Here is a 24,522-nt window from a genome sequence, read left to right on the forward strand (position 1 = left end):
GACCTTGACAGCGGCAATAAAAAGGGTAGCACAGCTCCCAGCCCTCACCGTGGTGCTGAGGTGAGTGAGTGATCAGGGCTGAGAGGGCAGGCAGGCGGGTGGGCACAGGTCTTTCTATACCTCTGGAGAGGGTGCTCTGGTGTTTGAGGGTGTGTGCTGGGAGTTTACCCAGGGAGCCTGAGATGGGTAGCTCCAAGGAATCACCTACCATTAGGCCTTGTAGGTTGGGGGATATGCCCAGTTTGGGGCCCATAGTCCCAAAGTTCCCCGTCACTCTCCCATCTTCCAGTGCCTACTGCCTTGGACCACCTTGAACCTCCAGTATTTGTAGCCCCTCGTACTCCAGCTCTCAGTGCCACTGCCATGATGGACATGAGTGAACTTGGGGAGGCAGCCCGCTACCTCCGCCACAACTACCAGGAGATGATGAAGGTGCACACTGTTGCAGGGGATGGTAAGTGAAGGCTGAGGTGGGGGGAGCAAGCCAGAGAAGCCTATATGGACTTAGACCAAGAGGGGTGGCACTGAGCTCAGGGTTGAAGGGACACTCTGGCGTGACATCTTTGACCCTGGATCTTGTCCCCACAGTCTGGGGCCCTGAGGCTGAAATCCCAGGGGCTCTTTGTACATCACTGTGTGTCTGTGAGCAAGCCTCGATTTGCTCCTCTGAAAAATAGGGATAATACCACCTGCTCCCTGGGGCTTCAGTGGGTGAGAACTGACTCAGGCTGGAGCCTGAGCCCTCTAAGAGCAGGGTGATTGGTATGTGTGCTGGCTGTCTCCATGTGTTCACAAAACCTGTGCTGGGGTTATTTTTAGCACTTTCCACAGTCAAAGACTATACTATTTATGAACAGGTTTGCTCATAGGACAATAATAACAATAGGTAATGTGTATCCAGTGCTTATTGTGTGCCAGGCCCGAAGCAGATGACTTTCCAGGCATCATCTCACTTAACCCTGGCAACAACCTGGGGCGGTGGGGGCCGTGGCCAGGTCTGGCTTCGTGGTGCTGCGGCCTCTGCAATTGCACCAGACTTCACGCTCCGAAGGCCTTGAGCTCGACTGAATGCTCTGCTGTTGTCATCTTGAAAATTTCCATAATTTTTTAAACAAGGGAACCAGCATTTTCAATTTGCACTGGCTAAGGTCTGCAAATGATGTAGCTGGTCCTGACCAAGGCACTTAGCTAATAAGTGGCAGAGCAAGGAATAGAACCTGGTGATCTATAGCCCGAGTCCATGCTTTTAACCACCATGAAATATGAGTTCCTGAAAGCTATGGGGCCAGCTGGTCAGGTGAAAAGGAGCACAGGACACAGAGGGAGGAGGCCTGGGTTTGAGTCTTCAGTGAAAGGTGGGAAGCAGAAGCCCCCTTAGAATCATGTGCATGACATTTGGGGGTCACTCTATATGGTAATTCATGAGGTCCTTGTAATGTTTGCATTTGAGGAGACAAGCCCAGAGAGAATGAGAGATTTTCTGAGGTCACACAGCAAGTATGGCTGAAGCAGGGATCAATGTGGTCCTGTTACCCTAACCGTGAAATGAGGGACTAGTTTGAGGACCTTTCTCAGGACCCCAGCTTTCCCAGAGCCTGGATCTGGAGGTTTATTCAGTGGGACTTCTGAGTACTGGCAGTGGGTCTCTGGTAGGGGTACTAACCTACAGACACAGCTTGGGAACCTGAGCTGGGCCCCCAACACATGGAAGTGCCTCAGCCCCTCTCAAAACTCCAATACCACCCATCTCCCCCGACCCAGGAAAGAAGCGGGTCTGGGTGCCAGATGAACAGGATGCCTATGTGGAGGCCGAGGTCAAGTCTGAGATTACTGGGGGCAAAGTGACCGTGGAGACCAAAGACCTGAAGGTTCGGTTCCCCCTTTACCCGGAATTAGCCCCTCTGCCCCGGGGCGGGGGTGCACCTCCTGGTCAGCAGGGTCCAGCTCTGAGTGAAGGGTGTCTGGGAGTATGTGGGGTGGGAGGCTGATGTCACTCGGACCCACCCCAACCACCAGTATGACATGGCCTCCCTGCCAGGTGCTGATGGTGCGTGAAGCCGAGATTCAGCCCATGAACCCACCCCGCTTCGACCTGCTCGAAGACCTGGCCATGATGACGCACCTCAATGAGGCATCAGTGCTGCACAACCTGCGCCAGCGCTACGCACGCTGGATGATCTACGTGAGCCGCAACCCAGGAAGGGCCTCCAGTGGGGCGGGGCTCTGAGAGGGAATGGGGCTAGAAGTGGGGCTGGAGGTATGGCAGTAGGGTGTAGGGACCCAAATGTAGTGGCAGAGGCAGGGCTAGAGGCTCAGCTACAGCACTGAGGAGGTGGGGCCAATGGCTGGGGCGGAGCTGGGGCCTGGTGTAAGGGCTGGGGCGGGACCAGGACCAGGACAGCCACAGAGGGAGTGGTGTTGCATGTTAAATGGCTCCTTGGGGAATATCCCAGGGGTCACCGAATTCTGAGGGTTGGGAACTTGGGATAGGAAATTGACCCCCTGATAGCCTGACTATTCACTGTCTCCTCAGACGTATTCGGGTCTTTTCTGTGTCACCATCAACCCCTACAAATGGCTCCCGGTCTACACGGCCCCAGTGGTTGCTGCTTACAAGGGCAAGCGCCGCTCGGAGGCCCCCCCCCACATATATGCTGTGGCAGATAACGCCTACAACGACATGCTGCGCAGTAAGGACTGCCTCGACCCCTGTCCCATAACTAAGACCCTTACCCCTCCTCCAGAGAGACCTCTAAAGGACCCCCTTCCTTTCACTTGCACTGCCAAGGGTATGGTGGGTGGGGAGGACTTGGCCCTCCTTTTCATGCTCCTGGACACTCTAGAATAGCCCTTCTGTCTCTCTGGGTGGGAACTGGCCTCCTGTCCAGTCCCACCTGGTCCTTCTCATTTTTGAACCTAGAGGGTGGAAGGGCGGCCTCAGTGCCATGGTTACCCATGGTGTTCCACCTGTGGCTAGTCCCTCACTTTGGCTTACTTCTCTCTCTCCTCTCTTTTCCTCTAGACCGAGAGAACCAGTCCATGCTGATCACGTGAGTGTGGGGCCCTGGGGATGGGGTGGGAAATGCTGGCCATCTAGCAGGAAGGGGGTGGAACCAGTGTATCGGCTGAAGCTAAATTAGGCCTGAGCATTTTTCTGGGCAGATACCTTTTAGGTGGTGGGTAAGGAAAGTTGGTCCAAACACCAAAGTGATCTCCAGCCCCCATACCCCTTCTCCCCACGCCCAGAGTCTCCTCTCACCTCAATCCCTTGAGAGTTCTAACTTTGACTCATCTTTCTCACCATCTCCTTATTTCTGAATCAGGGTAACGATCATCTCTTTGCCCCCATGGGAAGGCAGTAGAATTTTTACATGTTAGGTTTATGTCCAACCAAGCCAATACGGACATTGTGTATGAGTGTGTGTGTATACACATGTCCAACACAGCCTGGTGGTTAAGAGCAAGGGCTTTGAAGCCAATCAGACCTGGGTTCAAGTTGTCATACTTCGACTTCCTGCTGTGTGCCCATGGGCCCCCGAGCCTCATCAGTAAAAATGGAACCATCCTACCTGTCTATCTACCATGCAGAGTTACAAGGAGTCATGGAGTTAATATATGTGCCTGGCACTCAGTAGGGACAGTCATATAACTTCTCTAAGTCCCATTTCCATGTTCATTAAATGGGGATGATAGCGGAGCCTGCGTTACAGGGCTTTTTCCAGGGTTAAATGAACTGATACAGCACTTGGCTCAGGGCCTGGCACCTAGTCAGTGCTCAGTTACAGGGTCTCCCCCTCACAGGGGTGGTCACAAACAACCAAGCACCCCTGAGGGCTGATCCATCTTGTGGGGTTTTTGAGTTGGGTTCCTTGAGTTGGGAGCTGTGGGGGTGGGAGGGGGAAAGGACAAGGAGCTCTTGTTTGAGGGGTGGGGCATTGGAGATGGGGAATTAGAGTGGCCAGATGAGCACTGGTGACTCATGTTTGTGTCATCCAAGCGGAGAGTCGGGGGCCGGTAAGACGGTTAACACCAAGCGGGTCATTCAGTACTTTGCCATCGTCGCTGCCCTGGGAGATGGGCCGGGCAAGAAGGCCGTAAGACTCGCCCATGCGGGCACTGCTCCCTGCTCCTTCTCACTGTTTTTCTTTTCTTTCTTCCCATCCTTTTTTTATTTTTTTCCTCTTTTTAAAAATTTGACTTCCTAGAGTCCCCAGCCCTGCCTGAGCCTCCCACCCTTGTGGGAGACTCTGGCCTGAGCAAGGCTTGACCAGAGAGGCTGTGACCACCCATGACACGTGGCATGACCCTGCTCTGGGCCTGCTGCAGCGTTCTCACTTGTACACAGAAGGGTGGGACCACCTCACTCTTCCTAAACTGTGTAATTTTCCTCTTCATATGAAAAAGTTCACCGAATAGGCCGCTTTTACTAAGAAGTGTTTTTTTTTCTTGCTTTTCATGTACCAAAGACACGGTTACATGCTGCCAATCAGAGCAAGCAGGTTTACACAGTTTAACCAGAGCCACGGGAAATCAGCATTCTCAACAGCCAGGGATGGGGGGCGGGGCATGCTTCTTGTCCCGTGATTTCTTTGTGGTTTTAGATGTTTCAGAAACAACGGGGGGACCAGGTTTTTTCGTTTTTGTCTTCAAGGCCTGACATTGTATTTCTAGCCCGAGGGTTGGCTGTTTAGAGCTCCCTGGATGCCCCTCTTCTGTCCCCCTCCCCCGCATTGAGCCCCAAATGGGCTGCCTTTTCTTCCCAGATGCCTTAGGACAATTCCTTCACAGCCCCTACTCCTGGGTCTGTTGAGCCTTGCTTTATTTTGGGGCATTTTTTCTTTTTTCTTTTCTTTTCTCTCTCTCTCCTTTTTTTTTCCCCATTTGATTCTCTCGGTTTTTGATTTTCATTTCAGTTTTGATTTTTTGTCATTGTGGTTGCTGTTTTTGTCTTTTTTGTTTTTGTTTTTGCTGTTGACTTTTTGATACTCTTTCCTTCTTCCCCTTCCCACTCCATTTTCCAAAACCCCCAAATGTCTCCAGTGACATTGCAGAAAGTTGGGGCTTGGTCCAGTGACAGGAATAGATGGCAGGGAGAGCCCAGAGCTGGAAGGGACACAGCTAGAAAGGGCTGGTGGCAGGGGTCACCAGGGCAGAAGGGAGGAGCCCTGGATTGTGGAGTTCCAGGGGAGAGGGTCAGGCAAGGGAAATGGAGGAACAGGCTAGCCCACAGGTGCCATGGATGCTGGATCTTAAAAGCTTTATCAACACCCCCATCCTACCCTAAATCTGGCCAAATGGGCCAGAAAGAGCCCTGTTCAAAAGCACTGTGTGTGGGGGGGGGGTGGGCTTTGGAGGAGCGGGCTCCTGCCATTTTCCTCCTGCCACCCTCCCCCAGCAATATCCCTGGGTGGATTTATAAGTCCTGGGCTCCTTGGAGTTGGGTGAATGACCACAAGTTCCCCTGGTGGCATGTCTGGAATCCATTTCTTCCTTTCTCTCTCATTCCCCCTAGGCTACTGGGATCCAGGGTAGAAAAGAGAAGGAAAATGAAATGGAGGGAGGATAAAGGATGAGGTTAAGGGGTGAGAGAGGGTAGATCCCCCTCAGTTCAATAAGTTGCTCTCCATGAGATATATGAAGAGCCATATGTATCCCAGAAGGCAGGAAGCCTGGGCTCAGCGCCCCCGCTGCCACTGACTTACTGTGTAACTTTAAGCAAATCACTTCCCTGCTCTGACTCTTAGTTCCCTCACTTTCAAGTCAGGGTCAGTAATATGCACCTGGCGGGGCCATTTTGAATAATAGTAGGTGTACAATGGTACAATAAATATGCATATAATCACAATAGAAAGGAGAAGTGTGTTATGGTAGAGGGAGATTAGGGGTAGGAAGATTCAGAGTGGAAAGAGGGCTCTTCTAGCCTCAGAACATCAGGGAAGCCTTCTTAGGGGAGGGGGCATTTGAGCTGAATTCTGTAGATTTTTGTCAGGAAGCTCTTAGGGCTTGGGGCAGGGGCCACTTCATGGAGTATGGAAAATGAAGGGATGCTAAAGAGGTCAGAGACAGAATTGCGGAAGGGTAAGTGCTGTGAGTAGGAGACCTCAGCACTTAGCCCCTGCCTCATGCCCCTGACCAGGGCCATGCTTGCTCCCACTTTCTAGCATTTCTCCTCCTAACAGCCCAAGAGGGTAAGGCTGTGGGGGGAGGGGGAAGGGCTACACGTTGGGGTGACTAACCTTCACTGTCCTGCTAACCGCAGTCATCCCACCCCCACCTCCACCCTAGGAGGCCTCAAACCCTCTAACTTTGTCTTCCTTCTTCCCCCAGCAATTTCTGGCAACAAAGACTGGGGTAAGTATGGGGCCATTGTGAGTACAGCCAGCAAAATTATGAGGCCCTGGGACCCCCTCTCACCTTCACAAGCAGAGGTTGTCTCAGATGGAGTGATACCAGGGCTCATGGGGTGCTCTCATGGTCAGTGAGCACCAGGGCTGGCTGACCCCTCACTGCCCCCCCAGGGCACCCTAGAGGATCAAATCATCGAGGCTAACCCCGCCATGGAGGCTTTTGGTAATGCCAAGACCCTTCGGAATGACAACTCCTCCCGCTTTGTGAGTTGTCACAGTGGCCGTGGGAGAGGTGGGGGTGATGGAACGGGCAGGGTGCAAGGTGGTGGGAGCCTTCAGCTGGGCCCCACGGCTGAGGGCTGTCCCTCTGCACACAGGGCAAGTTCATCCGCATTCACTTTGGTCCCTCTGGGAAGTTGGCATCTGCTGATATTGACAGCTGTGAGTCTGGGAGAAGGTGGAAGAGGGTGGGGAAGGGGGCACAGAGGGCTAGGTCTGAGTCCATTCGTTATTGAGTCCTTTTGGCCACCTTTTCTGGGGGCTTCTCTCCATCCTCTGACCACCGCCTGGCTTAGGCCACCTCACCTCTCACCTGGAACATTGTCCTAGCCTTCTCGTGGACTCCCAGCCTCCACTTCTCTGCTTGACCTTCCTCCAAGCCAGAGTGATCTTTTTCTAGATACTAGTCTGACCACCTCCCATTCCTGCTTGAAACGCTCTAGATCCCATCTCCCTTAAGGTGGAGACCCAGCAAGGCCCTCATGGTTGGGCCCTTACCCCAACTCCAGTTGTTTCTCTGGCCCCAGGTAGAGCAGGCCTGGCCTCTGGCCCTACTTTACACATAGTTTCCCCATCCTTCCAGGCCCCCTACTCCAGGAAGCCTTCCCTAAACACTTTTCTGGTATTGTTGCCCACCCTGCCTGACCAGCCCAGCTGCACAATTTCCAGATGCCAAGGCTACACCAAAGTGGACGGCACCCACAGAGAGATACCCTCACTGGCCACTCCCCACCTTGGGATGCACGGCCAGATAGATCTTGCCAGATGAGCCCTGCCATATGGTGACAGGGTAGTGAAACGTCATCATTCACACCTGACCTACATACACAGAGGCTCCAGCCCACGCGCATGCCCTGACTGACCCGTACCAGCAGTGCTCTCAAGGAAGGGGCACATTTTGTGGATGAAGGAATGAAAACATAGATGGATGAATGAACAAGCAAAACCTACACACGTAGACACCCACACACAGACACACAGTGATGCATCTGGCCAGAGATATACATTCACCAGTACACACACACACACACTAATACGTATATCCACACACTGACACACACTGTAACACACAGACACATTCCCACACAAGGACACACCAATGGCATAACGCTCTTCCCAACACATACTGGTATGTGTACTGACACAGCACCGCTACATACCGCTGCCCCTCACCTCTACTGGGGCGATCCACTCTGGAAGGGAATTGTAGACCAGCAACTGTCCTTCTCCCAGATCTCCTGGAGAAGTCACGGGTGATCTTCCAGCTGCCTGGTGAGCGTGGCTACCATGTCTACTACCAGATCCTCTCGGGGAAGAAGCCAGAGCTGCAGGGTAAGAGACTGCGGATGGATGGGGTGGGGAGATGAGAAACTCAGGCTCCAGCAGAAGTCCTGGGAGGGCCTCAGACTCCCCTGCTGGGCCGGGCCTCCCAGGAACCATCATCTTGGCATCAGGGGAGAAGAAAAACTGGCTGAACACAGCCTGACTGTCCCTTCTCCACCCTGTGTCCCCAGACATGCTGCTTCTGTCTATGAACCCCTACGACTACCACTTCTGCAGCCAGGGCGTCATCACGGTGGATAACATGGATGATGGGCAGGAGCTTATTGCCACTGATGTACGGGCTGTGCTGGGAGGGGGCAGAGCGAGGCCACCTCAGTGTGGGGACAAGTGAAGCTGGCTGGGGTGGGCTGGAGGTGGCCTGACTTCTTGGAACCCCTTGCCACAGCATGCCATGGACATCCTGGGCTTCAGCACGGATGAGAAGTGTGCCTGCTATAAGATTGTGGGTGCCCTCCTGCACTTCGGCAACATGAAGTTCAAGCAGAAGCAACGGGAGGAGCAGGCTGAGGCTGACGGCACTGAGAGTGAGGGACCCTGGCCTGCCTTGGCTGTCACCTTGACTTTTATCCCAGTGTCCTGTCCATGACCATGAGCCCTAACCCTTATCCACAGTCTTTGACCTCAGTTTTACCTCGCCCTGATTGTAACCCCTGATTCTTCAACTCCAGACCCTCAGCCTCCTGATGCTTATAATTTGCTGGCCTTGAACTTGACCCCTCTCAAGCTCTACCTTCTAACCCCAGGCTGAGGCCAGTAGAGCCCCCAGGCACCAGGCACCCATGTTCTTGGTCTCCTCCTTCTCTACCCTACCTGTGTGCCCTGCCAGGTGCTGATAAGGCTGCCTACCTGATGGGCGTCAGCAGTGGGGACCTCCTCAAAGGCCTTCTGCATCCCCGGGTTCGAGTGGGGAATGAATATGTCACCAAGGGCCAGAGTGTGGAGCAGGTGAGCTGCTTGCAGGCCAGGCCCAACACAGGGACAACAGGAAAGGGTTCCCTCCTTGCTGGAGGTACAGCCCAGCCTCCCTGTGCCTCCAGGTGGTGTTTGCTGTGGGGGCCCTGGCCAAGGCCACCTATGACCGGCTGTTCCGGTGGCTGGTGTCAAGGATCAACCAGACGCTGGACACAAAGCTGCCCCGGCAGTTCTTCATCGGGGTCCTGGACATTGCTGGTTTCGAGATCTTTGAGGTGAAAGAAGCCCACAAGCCCAGGTCTTGTTCTTTCCAAGGTGGAGGACCCAGGGTGGCTGGGGGCCCTGGTGGACTCACACATGTATTCCTTGTCGGGCCTCCCTTTCCCCATCTGCAAGGCTGCTGAGCCCACACCTCCTTATTGCAGTTTAACAGCTTTGAACAGCTGTGTATCAACTTCACCAACGAGAAGCTGCAGCAGTTCTTCAACCAGCACATGTTCGTGCTGGAGCAGGAGGAGTACAAGCGGGAGGGCATCGACTGGGTCTTCATCGACTTCGGCCTCGACCTGCAGCCCTGCATCGACCTCATCGAGAAGGTGGGGCTTGGGGCAAGGTCACTGCCAGGAGGGGGAATGTATAGGCATATACACGGAGGTGTGGGTAGTAAGTGAAGGGGAATGAGTGTGTGCTGTATGTGAGCAAGCATGTGTGAAGGTGCATGTTGAGTGTGCCATTGTGTAGTGAACAAAATTTGTGTGTGTGAGTGGATGTGACAATGTGTCCATGAGGGGTACCTGTGCATGTGCGTGAAGAGGTGTGTTGGAGACTGAGTGTTGGTGAGTGTGTGAGCATTGCAAGTGTGTGGGTTTGTGCCCCAGGACTGCTATAGCACCCCTCCTGGGTGAGCACAGTTTTGCAGGTCACAGACACTTTTGCAGCCACGATTTCATTGTGTCCACAGAATGCCTGAGGAGCAGGGCAGGATACATTTGGTTATTTGATTATGAAAAACGTTAAATATATTTTCTTCTTATACAAACAATGGAAGAAAGAAAATTTGGAAAATCTGAAGTAAAGGGAAAAAAAAAAAAGTTTATGCCAATTCTACCACAGTTCGTATCTCAGCATTTTGGTTAACCCATTGCCCTCAGGCCGATTCCAATGCATAGTGACCCTATAGGAAAGAGTGGAACTGCCCCATGGGGTTTCCAAGGCTGTAATCTTTACGCAAGTAGACTGCCACATCTTTCTCCCATTGAGCGGCTGGTGAGTTCCAACCACCAACCTTTCAGTTAGCAGTCGAGCACTTAACCACTGTGCTACCAGGGCTCCTCGGCATTTTCGTTAATTTTCTCCAAGTCCTTGATCCTGGGCATTCGTTTTCCTTTTGTAGACACAGATGCATCTCATATCCTACTTTTTCTTTGAAAACATGTTCCGGATATTGTTGAGGAAGGCAGGGTAGCTCAGGCAGCAGATGGTTTGCATGCGATGCGTTCCTGTAACTTCCTAGGGTTGACCATTTAGGTGGTTGACAATTTTTTGCTGTTATAAGACTTCGGCATTGAAGGTATTCATTTTCCCATTTTGGCGGTTTAGGAAATTGAGGCTTAGAGAGATCTAAAGGCCCCACTGCTAATAAGGGAGATGCCAAGATTTGGCCTCAGTTCCTTTTCTTTTTTTCTGCCTGCACCACGTATTTCTGTGTGGGACCATGAGTGTAGGGGTGAGAATGAGCCCTGAGATGCCCCGTTTCTTATGAGCCAAGAGGGCAACTCAGTGCTGTGAATTGTGCAGAAAGGAATAGGGAGCCAAGCCGCAAACCTTCCTTCTCTCCTAGAAGACGGGGTTCCCGGGTCTTCGTTCTTCTGGGGTGATGGCTGAGGTGGGGGGTCTGGAAAGGCTCCCAGAGGGCAGGGGTTTGAGGAATGGAGGTCAAACTCCACTGGGATGGGCTGGCTTGATGGAGGCCTCGTGACTTCCGCACGCCCTTCAAGCTTGTCCCCGTCCCCAGCCACTGGGCATCCTTTCCATCCTGGAGGAGGAATGCATGTTCCCCAAGGCCTCAGACGCAAGCTTCCGGGCCAAGCTGTATGACAACCATGCCGGGAAGTCACCCAATTTCCAGCAGCCACGGCCTGACAAGAAGCGCAAGTACCAGGCTCACTTCGAGGTGGTCCATTACGCGGGTGTGGTAGGTGCCTATTGGAACCTAGCTATTGACCACTCTGCTCCCTTCCCCTAGTTCTCACCTTGGCTCAGCACCTATCTTGTCCCTGCCAGGTGCCATATAGCATCGTGGGCTGGCTGGAGAAAAACAAGGATCCATTGAATGAGACAGTCGTCCCCATCTTTCAAAAGTCACAGAACAGGCTCTTGGCTACACTCTATGAGAACTATGCAGGCTCCTACTCCAGTGAGTACTGAGGGCCAAGATTGGCATTCTGGTATGGGGCTCACAGAGTCATGTCCCTGGAGTGACTGGTCCCCCTGTCTCTACTAGCCGAGCCCCCTAAGTCTGGGGTGAAAGAGAAGCGTAAGAAGGCAGCATCATTCCAGACGGTGTCCCAGCTGCACAAGGTGAGGCCCAGCCTGGGCCCCTGTGCGGGCCCTCGCCCTTGTCACCTCCAGCCCATCCTTCACTCCCTGCTCTGTCCCCTGCACCCTGGGCGGGCAGCCGTTAAGACTTGCAGTGATGTTTAACTCCTCTCCACGTGAACATCACAGCAAGTCTGTGCTGCTTCCCGTCCCCACGCTGCCTGGGCAGGGCTTGGGGGGAAGGGATGGATCCATCCAGGAGGGATGGATATGGTGAGGGAGTGAAGACTTTGGTGATGGTGATAAGAACCCAGTCAAGCAGAAGAGGGCAAAGAGTCATGAGGAGCAAGAGTAAAAGGAAGAAAACTGCAGAAGCTCAGTTAGGCACCTCGCACACCAGTCCTCAGTGGTTCTGACCCACTGCGCTGTCCAATTCTGCTTCTCTGCCCCTTTTGTGCCTTCTCTCCACTCTTTCCCACTCCCAGGAGAACCTAAACAAGCTGATGACCAACTTGCGGGCCACACAACCCCACTTCGTCCGTTGCATAGTCCCCAATGAGAACAAGACCCCAGGTAGTCACCCAGGGCTGGATTGGTGGGGGGCGGGGAAATGTTGGAGGGACGTTAACAGGGCAGAGACTAGGAAGCTGTGTCTTCCCCGCCCTCAGGGCCTGCAGAGCCTCACAGTAAACCCTGTGTCTGCACTGTTTTTTTCCTACGATGTGCAGGTGTGTCCTTTGACCTCTAACCTTCTCCTTTAACCCCCACCATGTCCAGGGGTCATGGATGCCTTCTTGGTGCTACACCAGCTACGCTGCAATGGGGTCCTGGAGGGGATCCGCATATGCCGTCAAGGATTCCCAAACCGGCTGCTCTACACGGACTTCAGGCAGCGGTCAGTGCTTCCCTGCCCCAGCCCTGGCTCCTTCGCCAACTTGGCCTAGGACAGGCCCCTCCACTCTTGCTCTCCCCTCCAGGTGGAGGCAACAGCTTGAGGTGATAGGAAGGGCACACCCTCTGGAGCCAAACAGACAGATGTAGATTCCAGTCAGTGAGGGGGAAGTGGTGAGGAGGCTGGGCAGGCATCCCAGTGAGAGATGGTGGTGGCTTAGACTGGGAGGTGAGGGGTGGGGAGATGTGAACAGATTTGTGGTAAAGATTGGAAGTGCAGCCAACAGGCCTCACTGGTGAGCTAGATATGGAGTGAGAGGAAAGACAAAGGTGACTCCCAGGTTTTTGGCCTGAGCAACTGGGGAGTTAGTGCTAGATATACTGAGATATGAAGACTGTGGGAGGACTGCAGGGTTTATTTGAGGAGGGTGTATTGGTGGCACAGTCGTTAAAGTGCTTGGCTGCAAACAAAATGTCAGAAGTTGGAACCCACCAGCTGCTCTGTGAGGCCGGAGAAAGATGTGGCAGTCCGCTTCCATAAAGATTACAGCCTTGGAAATATGGGGCAAACAAATTACCACAGACTGGGCAGCGTATAACAATAGGAATTTATGCTCTCAATTCTGAAGGCTAGAAGTCTGAGATCAGACTATCAGCAGGGCCACGCTCTCTCCGAAGGCTCTAGAAGATCCTTATCTCTTCCAGCTTCTGGTTGCCCTGGGTGTTCATTGGCTTGCAGCAGCATAACTGCAATCTCTGGCTCCCTCTTCACACGGCCATTTTCCCTTTGTCTGTTGGGCTCTGTCTTTTCTCCGCTTCTTGTAAGGATACCACTCGTATTGGATTAGAGCCCACCCTACTCTGGTGTGGCTTCGTGCCAACTTAACTGATTACAGCTACAAAGACCTTGTTTCCAAATAAGGTCACATTCACAGGTCCCAGGGGTTAGGACTTCAGCATACCTTTTTCAGGGGTACGGTTCACCCCCTAACATGTGGATGGTGAATTGAGCTCTGCTTTGAACATGCCAAGTTTGAAGTGTCTCCAGCAGACATTTTGGAAGAGAAGCCGAGGGGGAGATTGGATTTATTAGTCTGGAGCTCAAGGGAGCAGTTAGAACTGAATGTCAATTTGGGAGTTAAATGAGAATTCGTGTGGACTAAACTTTATCTGGAGCCCTGGTGGTACAGTGGTTAAGAGCTATGGCTGCTAACCAAACGGTCAGCAGTTTGAATCCACCAGCTGTTCCTTGGAAACCCTATGGGGCAGTTCTACTGGTGGTGCGGTGGTTAAGCACTTGGCTGCTAATTGAAAGATTGCCAGTTTGAATCTACTAGCCGCAGTATGCTTCTGTAAAGATTTACAGCCTTGGAAACCTTACAGGGCAGTTCTACTCTGTCCTATAGGGTCACCCTGAGTTGGAATCGACTCAGTGGCAGTGGGCTTTTGTTTTTAAACTTCATATAATGCCTGGTACACAGTGAGTGCCCAGTCACTGCTGTTAGCTCCTTCCCCCTTCCCGTTATAGGTTTCTGTCAGGCTGCATGCATCCATAGTTCTTTTCTCTACTCCAGAGGTAACTATGGTCTTCCACACAGGCCTTTATAGATGTATGTCTGTACAAATACATGTAAACATGGGCTAATAGACACACACACATATATGGCTCTGCGGCTTTGTCTTTTCACATAGCAATCTGTCTTAGAGATTGTTCCTTATGAACATGATAAATCTGCATCTTCATCAGTTTTTTTGACTATAAAATATCTCATAGTCTATTGCACCCTGCTTTATTTAATCAGTCCTCTGGGGGGAGGGGCTTTTGTGTTTCTAGGGATTTACCTTCACAGTGTGGCCACAGCCAGCCTTTTCCACACACGTGTGTGCGTGAGTCCATGTTAGAGGTGGAAGAGCTGGGAGTCCTTGCTCTTTTGTGTTAGAATTCTCTCACAAATATTTTTGCAGTTTGTGGCCTGGTATAGCGTACTACCTTTTTTATAATAAAAGTACTACACGCCTTTTGTAAAAACTGCAACCTCTTAAAGAACTTGACTACTGAATGCATTTAAACACAATTCAAAGTCTGTGAGCAACATATGCTGAATACCCCAGTGCTGTGAGGCCCCTGACCTGTGCAGGTGAGGTCCTCTGGAGCCTCTGAGAGCCCAGCAATGATCTCACCTCCATACTGCCGCCTCAGTCCTGGGCTTCCCATTCTCAGTAAGCCTGTCACCCCCCACCCCAGCCCGCTCCTCATCAGCCCCCCCAACCCCCTGCAGGTACCGCATCCTGAACCCCAGCGCCATCCCCGATGACACCTTCATGGACAGCAGGAAGGCCACAGAGAAGCTGCTGGGCTCGTTGGACATTGACCACAGCCAGTACCAGTTTGGCCACACCAAGGTCAGGGCACACTGCAGTTAGGTCTGAGGGGCCACACTGGACAGGGTTGTGCTGGCGGTGGGGGGGTCCCACATGGGTCATCCCAGGGTCTGAGGTCACACCTGACCAACTTCCCACTGCCCGCCCCCAGGTGTTCTTCAAGGCTGGGCTGCTAGGGATCCTGGAGGAGCTTCGCGACCAGCGCCTGGCTAAAGTCCTCACGCTGCTGCAGGCGCGGGGCCGGGGCTTGCTCATGCGCCTGGAGTACCAGCGCCTGCTTGGAGGCAGGTGTGTGTGTGGGCTGGGGCCACTATCCCTGGCTCCGGAGCCACCAGGCTCACCAAACCCTTTTACACTGCCCGTGAGACTGATTATCCCCCATGGCTGGTTGGGGTGTCTGAGGGGCGAGGTTCTGTTCTATGTTCTCCCAGCCCCCAGGCTCCATTTTCTTGCCTCAAAGATTGGGGTGAGAGCACTTGCCCCTCCACTCCAGGCCATCCCTGAGCGTGGCCCAGAGTAGTAACAGCAGCATCCAGTGCTTTCCCAGTACTCGTTAGGAGCCAGCCTCTGGGCAGGGTACTTTATTTGCATTGTCTTAGTTTATGTACGACAGTCCCAAGAGGTAGGTGCTGTGATTATCTCCATTCTGTAGATGGTGGGCCTGAGTCAGAGAGATTCATAGCAGCTGCAAGGGCCAGGCCTGGGGTGTGAGCCCAGGCAGTCTGACCCCAGAGCCTGGGGGTCTAATCACTGCCTGTGTCTTCAGTACACTTGAGGAGGCCACCAGGACACTCAGGGCACCCGCTCTGGAGGCAGACCCTCACCATCTCCGAGTTGTGTGACCTCGGGCCACTCCCTAACCTCACTTAGGACATGGGGCATGAGTCCTACTTCAGGGTTCAGTGAGATACTACACCGAGAGTGCCTAGTGCGGTGCCCAGCCTGGGCAGTGCTCGGGACACTAGGCTGTTCTATGAAGGTGGCAGCCCTGAGCCTGCTTAGCAACCCATGATCGTCCCTCCCCAGGGATGCCCTGTTCACCATCCAGTGGAACATCCGCGCCTTCAATGCTGTCAAGAACTGGTCGTGGATGAAGCTCTTTTTCAAGATGAAGCCACTGCTGCGCTCGGCGCAGGTAGAGGAGGAGCTGGCAGCCCTCAGGGCAGAGCTGCGAGGACTGCGAGGGGCGCTGGCTGCTGCTGAGGCCAAGCGCCAGGAGCTGGAGGAGACACATGTCAGTGTCACCCAGGAAAAGAATGACCTGGCCCTGCAGCTACAGGCAGTGAGTGGGGGAAAGGGGCGGGGAGGGGCAGGAGGGTGTCCCTTGGTGCCCTGGTGCCTCAGGTTGCCCCAGGCTGTGCAGAGGAAATGCCACGAGCAGACCCACAGCCAGGGTGGGCTTAGTGTGCTCTGGAGCATTCTTCCTATTCCAGATGCCATGGGGGGCTTCTTGCCATTGGAGATGAGGCCTGTGGGTTCCTATCCCTGCGCAGCCTCCATGCTTCCGTGTTCCCCACTCATGGCTTTCCTCATGCTCTCATCCCCTACACAACCTTGGCTTCCTGCTAAAGCTGCAGAGGGCAGTCCCATCTCCCCAGTCTCCTGTCCTTGCCATCCCTAAAACACACCCATGCTTCTTTCTCTGATTGAGGGTCATGGGAACAGTAATAACCAGAGTTCAGAACCTCCCCAAGTCCACGGAGCCATTTCTTCTTTCAGCTCATGCTTTTGAGTATCACCTGTGTGCCAAGCCCCATGCTAGCTCTGGATGCATTGGTGGGAAGACAGAGATGGCCCTGTGGTCACAAAACTCACCAACTCTCACAGGAGACAACTATGCAGCCAGGTGGTGATGAAACAGTGGGAGAGAGTACCCAAGCCCCTCCAGAGAAGGCTGTCGGGAGCCCTTCCATGGCCGTGAGGGGCTCAGCACGCCTGCTGCTCCTCAGCCCCACGCCCCAGCAGGCCTAGCTCAGCTCAGGCAGAACTGGTAGTTGGCTTCTCTCCTAGAGCCCTTTCTTGGGCTTCAGTCTGGGTTGCCCCCAGCCTGTCTAACATTCCCTTCCGATGATGCCACTTCTGCCCTGTCTGTGCCTCTGCCAGAGCCCTCACCCCACTGAGTTACTGCCTGTCCGTCCACACTTGAGCTCCTTCAAGGCCAAGAGCAGGTCATTGCATTTCTTGGTCCCCAGATCCCAGCCGAGTATGGACAAACAAATGAACTTCCCTCTCAGGGCCTGGCCTGGGCCCTCCTGCAGGGTCACTTGACCCTGCCTTGACTCTGCCCATCCTCTGTGTCCCCCTCCAGGAGCAAGACAACCTGGCAGATGCCGAGGAGCGTTGCCACTTGCTGATCAAGTCCAAGGTGCAGCTGGAGGCAAAGGTGAAAGAAATGAACGAGCGGCTGGAGGACGAGGAGGAGGTGAATGCCGACCTGGCCGCCCGCCGGCGCAAGCTGGAGGATGAGTGCACAGAGCTCAAGAAGGACATTGATGACCTGGAGCTGACTCTGGCCAAGGCCGAGAAGGAGAAGCAGGCCACTGAGAACAAGGTATAAGCTGGGCCAGCTGTGGGAAAGGCCTGAGCCAGGGCCAGTCTTGAGGTCAGGCAGCTGCAGGTCCCCCTACAGGCTCTGCCAGGCCCCAGCTGTGTGGCCTGGAGCAGGTCACCTCATGTGGGCCGCAATTTTCTCATCTGTCAAATGGGGTTAAATAGAAGCACTCACCTCGTTGGGGGTGGGGGTGAGGATTCAGTGATGTAACTAGCCTCAGCTAGAAGTTGAAGGTCCCACAGGTGTAAGGGGCTGACTTGAGGCTGGTGGCTGCTCAGACCAGAGTGTGGGAAGGGACATCCCCATGATGGCCCTGGCCCTGGCGCAGGTGAAGAACCTGACAGAGGAGATGGCCACGCTGGATGAGTCGGTAGCCCGGCTGACCAAAGAGAAGAAGGCCTTGCAGGAGGCTCACCAGCAGGCCCTGGGCGACCTGCAGGCCGAGGAGGACCGTGTGAGCGCGCTGGCGAAGGCCAAGCTCAGGCTGGAGCAGCAAGTGGAAGACGTGAGTCGGGGCTGCACAGAGGGCTGTGGGGTGGGGCCGCCCTACCGGCCGTTGGCTGGCCTGGCCCTGCTGAGCCCCCCACCCTGCCCCACAGCTGGAGTGCTCCCTGGAGCAGGAGAAGAAGCTGCGCATGGACGCTGAGCGGGCCAAGCGCAAGCTTGAGGGTGACCTGAAGCTGACACAGGAGGCGGTGACAGACACGGCCCAGGACAAGCAGCAGCTGGAGGAGAAGCTCAAGAAGTAGGTGTGGGAGTGGGCGGTAGACATAACTCCTCACCAGGCAGGGGGCTCCTGAGCCTGCACCCTGGCTTTCACTCTTTGGGACTCTAATCAAGTTTCACATTGCGGCAGAGGCTAAGTGTGGGGGGTGGGCAATGTGGGATTGGTCACTAGCGTGCAGGGGTGGTGTCCTGCCCTCCCTGGACCAAGGGGACCAGAGTGCCTCAGGGTGGGTGTGTGCTTGGGCTGTGGGGGGGGGGCGCTTACCTTGGGGGCCCCAGGCAGGTTGGTGGAAGTTAGGACCTGGTAGGCCACGAGCTCATGCTCACCCTCCCACCCCAAGGAAGGACTCTGAATTGAGTCAGCTGAACCTGCGGGTGGAGGACGAGCAGCTCCTTGGGGCCCAGCTGCAGAAGAAGATCAAGGAGCTGCAGGTGTGTGTGGGGCCCAGGGTGGGACAGAGACCAGGGGCAGAGGCCCACAGACAGGACAGTTGCCTGCTCATTCGCCCGTCACAGGCTCGGGCAGAGGAGCTGGAAGAGGAGTTGGAGGCGGAGCGGGCTGCCCGGGCCCGTGTGGAGAAGCAGCGAGCAGAAGCAGCCCGGGAGCTGGAAGAGCTGAGTGAGCGGCTGGAGGAGGCTGGCGGCGCATCTGCAGGGCAGCGTGAGGGCTGCCGCAAGCGCGAGGCAGAGCTGGGGCGGCTGCGGAGGGAACTGGAGGAGGCCGCGCTGCGGCACGAGGCCACTGTGGCCGCCCTGCGGCGCAAGCAGGCAGAGAGTGCCGCGGAGCTGGGTGAGCAGGTGGACAGTCTGCAGCGTGTGCGGCAGAAGCTGGAAAAGGAAAAGAGTGAGCTCCGCATGGAGGTGGATGATCTGGGTGCCAACGTGGAGACTCTGGCCCGTGGCAAGGTGTCTGCCTCCTTGACCCTGACCTCTGACCCTATATCAGCCCTGACTGATCCAATCCTGATCCCTAGCTTTGACCCATGCCCATCCTGACTCTAAACCAGTTCTGACCCTAGCAGCTGACCCCAGCCTCTGACTCCTGACTAGCTCGTGCTGATCCTGATCCCACACAGCCCTGACCCTGTACCTGATCCTGACCTGCTACACTGGTACCCAGCCCCAACACCAGTCCCGATCTCAAACCCTGACTCCTAAACCCCATTCCCTGACTCCAGATCATTTCTGACCCAGCATTCAATCCAGTCTTGGACTCTTGACCCAGCTCTTGACCCATTCTGACCCCTGATCTGACCCCATTCCTTTGTTGACCCAAACATGATCCTTACCCAATTCTGTTCCTGTCCTGACCTCTAGTATCCAACCTTGACCTCTGTACCACCTACTCCTGACAGCTGACCTCTGACCACTCTTCTCAGTCCTGGACTGACTTCAGACTCTAGTATCCTTAGTATCCTAACCCCTGAATCAGTGGCCTTGGATATTCCAGGCCTCTCACTCTTGATGCCCACCTGTTAAGCTATAAGCCCAGCAGTAGAATCCTTGACCCTGAACTTGGAGTTCCAATCTCCCTTTGATTCCTGGGCCCAAGTCTAGCATTCTAGCTCTTGACCCCAGGTCCTAGTCTCTGCCTGACAGCCCCACATCCTGCTTTCTGATTCACAAACATCTCTTGATGCCTGACCCTGGGTCCCAGGCCAGTGCAGAGAAGCTGTGCCGGACTTACGAGGATCAGCTAAGTGAGGCCAAGATCAAGGTGGAAGAGCTGCAGCGGCAGCTGGTGGACGCGAGCACCCAGCGCGGGCGGCTGCAGACAGAGAATGGTGAGGGCCCGGGGACTCAGTCAGGCCATGCCTCGGCCTTGCTGTTGCCCCTGGCTTGGCTGACCTGCCCCTTTGCCCCTTGGCCTGCAGGGGAGCTGAGCCGCCTGCTCGAGGAGAAGGAATCTCTGATTAGCCAGCTGAGCCGTGGGAAGACCTCTGCCACCCAGAGCCTAGAGGAGCTACGGAGGCAGCTGGAGGAGGAGAGCAAGGTGGGCTCGCCAGGGTTACCATCGAGTGGGTGGGTGGCAGGGCCACTGGCTCGATGTTTAGGTTGCTGGTGTCCCTGCAGGCCAAGAGTGCCCTGGCCCACGCCGTGCAGGCTCTGCGGCATGACTGTGAGCTGCTGAGGGAGCAGCATGAGGAGGAGGCCGAGGCCCAGGCCGAGCTGCAGCGGCTGCTGTCCAAGGCCAATGCCGAGGTGGCCCAGTGGAGGAGCAAGTATGAGGCTGACGCCATCCAGAGGACCGAGGAGCTGGAGGAGGCCAAGTGAGTGTCTGCCCAGCCATCTCCACGCCAGGTGACGCCTGCACCTCTGAGCCCCATCCCCCTTCCTGGAGGCCTTTCTGTCGGAAACCAAACTCTCCTTCCTCTTGAATCTGCACCCTCCCACCTATGCCCTGTTTTCTGCCAGTGAGAAGCTTTTATGCTTTCTCATGTACAACGTGGATAATGTAAAATGGTCCTGAGATGGTCCTAATTGTCCGAGGGGCTAGGAAACTCCTTACGTTTCAGTGCTTGGAGTCTCCCCAAGTCAGAAGCACAAACAACGCAGTCACAGTTCACTGTGATCCCCCTGGCATTGCTCTTTCCCAGTCAGATGGCTCTGCCCCTCAGTCCTTCCTCAGTCTGTGCAGTTCCTTCCCACCCACCCCTGGCCCACTTCCTACAGTCCTTGTACGAGAGGAATCTATTGGAAAGTGCAGGGGTCGGCACACTTTGGTCTGCCACCAAATCTAGCCTGCCACCACTTTTTTTTTGGTAAATAGGTTTTACTGGAATACAGCCACCCTCATTCATTTATGTGTTGTGGCTGATTTGGCACTGTCCTGGCAGAGCCGGGTAGATATGACAGATACCATATGGTGTACAAAGCCTAGAATATTTAGGGTCTGGCCCTTGACAGGAAAAGTTTGCGAAGCCCTGTGGTCATGTTGATACAAATTGGATTTCCCCTGAGCCCTGATGGGGTCTCTACCCTGTCTGATCCTGTGACTAGAAAGAAGCTGGCCCTGCGGCTGCAGGAAGCAGAGGAGGGCGTAGAGGCTGCGCACGCCAAATGCTCGTCGCTGGAGAAGGCCAAGCTGCGGCTGCAGACGGAGTCGGAGGATGTGACCCTGGAGCTAGAGCGGGCGACCTCAGCAGCAGCTGCACTGGACAAGAAGCAGCGGCACTTGGAGCGGGCCCTTGAGGAGCGGCGGCGGCAGGAGGAGGAGACACAGCGGGAGCTGGAGGCAGCCCAGAGGGAGGCCCGCAGCTTGGGCACGGAGCTCTTCCGGCTGCGGCACAGCCACGAGGAGGCTCTCGAGGCCCTGGAGACGCTCAAGCGGGAGAACAAGAACCTGCAGGGTATGGCCTGCCCCAGCGCCAAGGAGCTGCTGTGGGTCAGGGGTCCCCTGGTGTCTGGAGCCACCTTAGAGTCACACAGGGGCTTGAAGACCTTGCCTGAAGTTGGTGGGGTCACCCTGGAATTAGGTGTGAATGAGGTGACCTGGGTTTGTGCCCGAGCCATGGTGCAGGCCCCTCAGTGCCCTGTCCACTCTGCAGAGGAGATCAGTGATCTCACAGACCAGGTCAGCCTCAGTGGGAAGAGCATTCAGGAGCTGGAGAAAACCAAGAAGGCACTGGAAGGGGAGAAGGGCGAGCTCCAGGCTGCACTGGAGGAGGCTGAGGTCAGGGGCTGGCCGCAGGGGTGGGAGACACTGGTCCCCTAATCCCCTGTCCTACCCCTTCCCTTGACACATGCTCACAGCCTCCACTCCCATATTGCCAATTCTGGGTCCCCAGGGGGCCCTGGAGCTGGAGGAGACCAAGACTCTCCGGATCCAACTGGAGCTATCCCAGGTCAAGGCTGAAGTGGACCGGAAGTTGGCAGAGAAAGATGAGGAGTGCACTAACCTCAGGTACGGGGGACCAGGGCAAAGCCAAGGGTTCACCCCTTCTCCCGGGATAACAGCTCCTCCCACTCCAACCACCTACAAGGAAAAAAAAGCAGCCAGTGCTCGCTGAGCCCCTACATCTGGTTTGTCCTCCCTGAGTACTTTTTCAGCTAGGGATTACTGGCCACATCTTAGAGTGTGGCCTTGGAGAGGCTAAAGGACATGCCCAGCAAGGGGGAGTACAGCCAGTCCATGTGTGTCTGCTCTTGAGCTTCATTCTTGTTGCCCATGAACTTGATCTGACTGGGCAACACCAGGGGCTTTAAACCAGGAGGCACAGGTCACTTATTCTAAGATGAATTCATGGCTCCGACATTCTCTGGATATTTGTAATAGAAGGCATCCTTGTGCCCACCCCCTTCCTGAAGGCCAAGTCCTCCCTTTCCTCCAACAGGCGCAACCACCAGCGGGCGGTGGAGTCCCTGCAGGCCTCCCTGGATGCAGAGACGCGGGCCCGCAATGAAGCCCTGCGGCTCAAAAAGAAGATGGAGGGTGATCTCAATGATCTGGAGCTGCAGCTGGGCCATGCCACCCGGCAGGCCATGGAGGCACAGGCAGCCACGCGGCTGCTGCAGGCCCAGCTCAAGGAGGAGCAGGCAGGGAGGGACGAGGAGCAACGGCTGGTGGCCGAGCTCCGGGAGCAGGCACAGGCCCTGGAGCGCCGGGCTGCGCTGCTGGTGGCAGAGCTGGAGGAGCTGCGGGCTGCCCTGGAGCAGGGGGAGCGCAGCCGGCGGCTGGCAGAACAGGAGCTGTTGGAGGCCACTGAGCGCCTCAACCTTCTGCATTCGCAGGTAGGAACACAGGATACACAGGGGTGCGTCGGGTGGAGGCCTGCTGGCCAGCTCTGAGGCTCTGCTTTCCCCCAGAACACAGGCCTCCTGAACCAGAAAAAGAAGCTAGAAGTGGATTTGGCCCAGCTGAGTGGGGAGGTGGAGGAGGCTGCCCAGGAGAGGCGGGAGGCCGAGGAGAAGGCCAAAAAGGCCATCACCGATGTGAGGCTGGACCGGGGCTGTGGGGCACCTGGGGCAGAGCCCAAAAGGACTTCCACGGGGACTGGTCCCCTCCCGACTGTACCACCTCCTCCCCCCCTACAGGCAGCCATGATGGCCGAGGAGCTGAAGAAGGAGCAGGACACGAGTGCACACCTGGAGCGCATGAAGAAGACCCTGGAGCAGACAGCTCGGGAGCTGCAGGCTCGGCTTGAGGAAGCAGAACAAGCTGCCCTCCGTGGTGGGAAGAAACAGGTGCAGAAGCTGGAGGCCAAGGTGTGTGTGGCCCTGCCAGCCCCTCCCCTGGGCAGGACGGGCCAGCGTGAGGGCAGGCTTGGGGCATCAGGCCCATCCCCTGCTCCCGGCAGGTGCGGGAGCTGGAGGCCGAGCTGGACGCAGAGCAGAAGAAGCACGCAGAGGCCCTCAAGGGGGTGCGGAAACATGAGCGCCGGGTGAAGGAGCTCGCATACCAGGTAGGTGAAGGGGTCCACCTTGAGGGGCGGCCCTGGGCTGGCCAGTCAAGGCCAGACCTGAGTCCCCTTTGCCTGCTCAGGGTGAAGAGGACAGGAAAAACCTGGCTCGCATGCAGGACCTGGTGGACAAGCTGCAGAGCAAGGTCAAGAGCTACAAGCGACAGTTTGAGGAGGCGGTAAGCAGTGGGGTCTGCGTATCTGGGACCAAGTCCTGGTCAACACTCCAGTGGTAACCCAACTTCAGCTGTAGGCTCCAGCAACCCAGGGCATGTGGCCAGCAGTCGGTCCCCTCCCATCTCTGGGCTGTGGTTTCCCCAGCATTGATTTTTTGTGTAGGCAGGGAATCCCTAAAAGGAAGCAGCTCTGTGGTCCCAACTCAGTGATCCCACTGCCCCAGTGGAAAGAGAGGCATGTTTCTAACCAAGAGACTAAACCTGGCTCTGTGTATCTGAATGGACCTCATGGGCCTGCCTTTTGCTGCGATAGGACATGTCCTCTACTGGGCCAGGTCTGGCACCTGCTCATCTCTGGAATGAGTGTCTCAACCTCCTTCCAGCTGTGTGCTGGAGGGGAATGGCCACAGGCAGCGGTGTTAGAAGCAGAGTTGAAGAGCCAGAAGTCAGCCCCCTTCTGGGCATGGGTAGGGACAAGAATGACCATCTTAGTTACCAAAGGGTAAACTGAGGCGCTGCTGTGCCCACAGGAACAGCAGGCCAACACTAACCTGGCCAAGTATCGCAAGGCCCAGCACGAGTTGGATGATGCAGAGGAGCGGGCAGACATGGCAGAAACCCAGGCCAACAAGCTGCGGGCACGGACCCGGGATGCCCTGGGCCCCAAGGTGAGTGGTAGGTGTGGAGCAGCACCCTGCCCCAGCACAGAGGGTGGGGTGGGCATGTTATGCAGCTCACTTAGCTATTCCTCTCCCCTTAGCACAAGGAGTGATGGCCGAGCCCCAGCTCCTGCGTGCTGAAGAGGGACATCTGCTGTTGTGTCGTCTTCATCCCCCTCTGCTGACCCTCAGCCCCCTCAAGTCCTGGCATACCCAGAATAAAGGCCACTCCTGCAGCTCCAGTTGGCTTCCTTCTTATTCTTTTGGGTTCAGGAGAAAGGCACACTGGTCCCATGGACAAAAAGTCAGGTCCACATC

The 24,522-nt window shown here is 55.4% G+C and overlaps 1 protein-coding gene across 1 annotated transcript; it reads left to right on the forward strand.

Annotated features, from left to right (window-relative positions):
* Nucleotides 1–348: 348 nt before the first annotated feature.
* MYH7B (myosin heavy chain 7B) lies at nucleotides 349–24,513 on the forward strand. Its single transcript, XM_064276013.1, has 40 exons — nucleotides 349–454; nucleotides 1,762–1,868; nucleotides 2,039–2,182; nucleotides 2,534–2,690; nucleotides 3,023–3,050; nucleotides 3,998–4,094; nucleotides 6,328–6,351; nucleotides 6,519–6,611; nucleotides 6,725–6,788; nucleotides 7,860–7,958; nucleotides 8,141–8,244; nucleotides 8,356–8,494; nucleotides 8,797–8,915; nucleotides 9,008–9,157; nucleotides 9,308–9,478; nucleotides 10,897–11,076; nucleotides 11,166–11,298; nucleotides 11,386–11,462; nucleotides 11,906–11,993; nucleotides 12,198–12,315; nucleotides 14,591–14,714; nucleotides 14,845–14,981; nucleotides 15,720–15,975; nucleotides 17,002–17,244; nucleotides 17,573–17,749; nucleotides 17,844–17,989; nucleotides 18,312–18,876; nucleotides 19,628–19,754; nucleotides 19,845–19,963; nucleotides 20,044–20,240; nucleotides 20,971–21,320; nucleotides 21,519–21,643; nucleotides 21,759–21,874; nucleotides 22,305–22,701; nucleotides 22,777–22,902; nucleotides 23,005–23,175; nucleotides 23,268–23,372; nucleotides 23,453–23,548; nucleotides 24,076–24,213; nucleotides 24,306–24,513. Exons 1-40 carry the CDS (start codon nucleotides 364–366, stop codon nucleotides 24,315–24,317), a joined length of 5,910 nt encoding a protein of 1,969 aa, XP_064132083.1. The 5' UTR covers nucleotides 349–363; the 3' UTR covers nucleotides 24,318–24,513.
* The last annotated feature ends 9 nt before the right edge of the window (nucleotides 24,514–24,522 follow it).

Source organism: Loxodonta africana, chromosome 24, assembly GCF_030014295.1.
Source record: "Loxodonta africana isolate mLoxAfr1 chromosome 24, mLoxAfr1.hap2, whole genome shotgun sequence".
Taxonomy (NCBI): Eukaryota; Metazoa; Chordata; class Mammalia; order Proboscidea; family Elephantidae; genus Loxodonta; species Loxodonta africana.

Bases quoted from the DNA above. Each gene is read 5' to 3' on its own strand.
- MYH7B (XM_064276013.1), top strand. From the start codon at position 364: ATGATGGACATGAGTGAACTTGGGGAGGCAGCCCGCTACCTCCGCCAC. The intron at 17,245-17,572 runs GTATAAGCTGGG...GCCCTGGCGCAG, and splicing joins AGCAGGCCACTGAGAACAAG to GTGAAGAACCTGACAGAGGA. The intron at 19,755-19,844 runs GTGAGGGCCCGG...CTTGGCCTGCAG, and splicing joins GCGGCTGCAGACAGAGAATG to GGGAGCTGAGCCGCCTGCTC.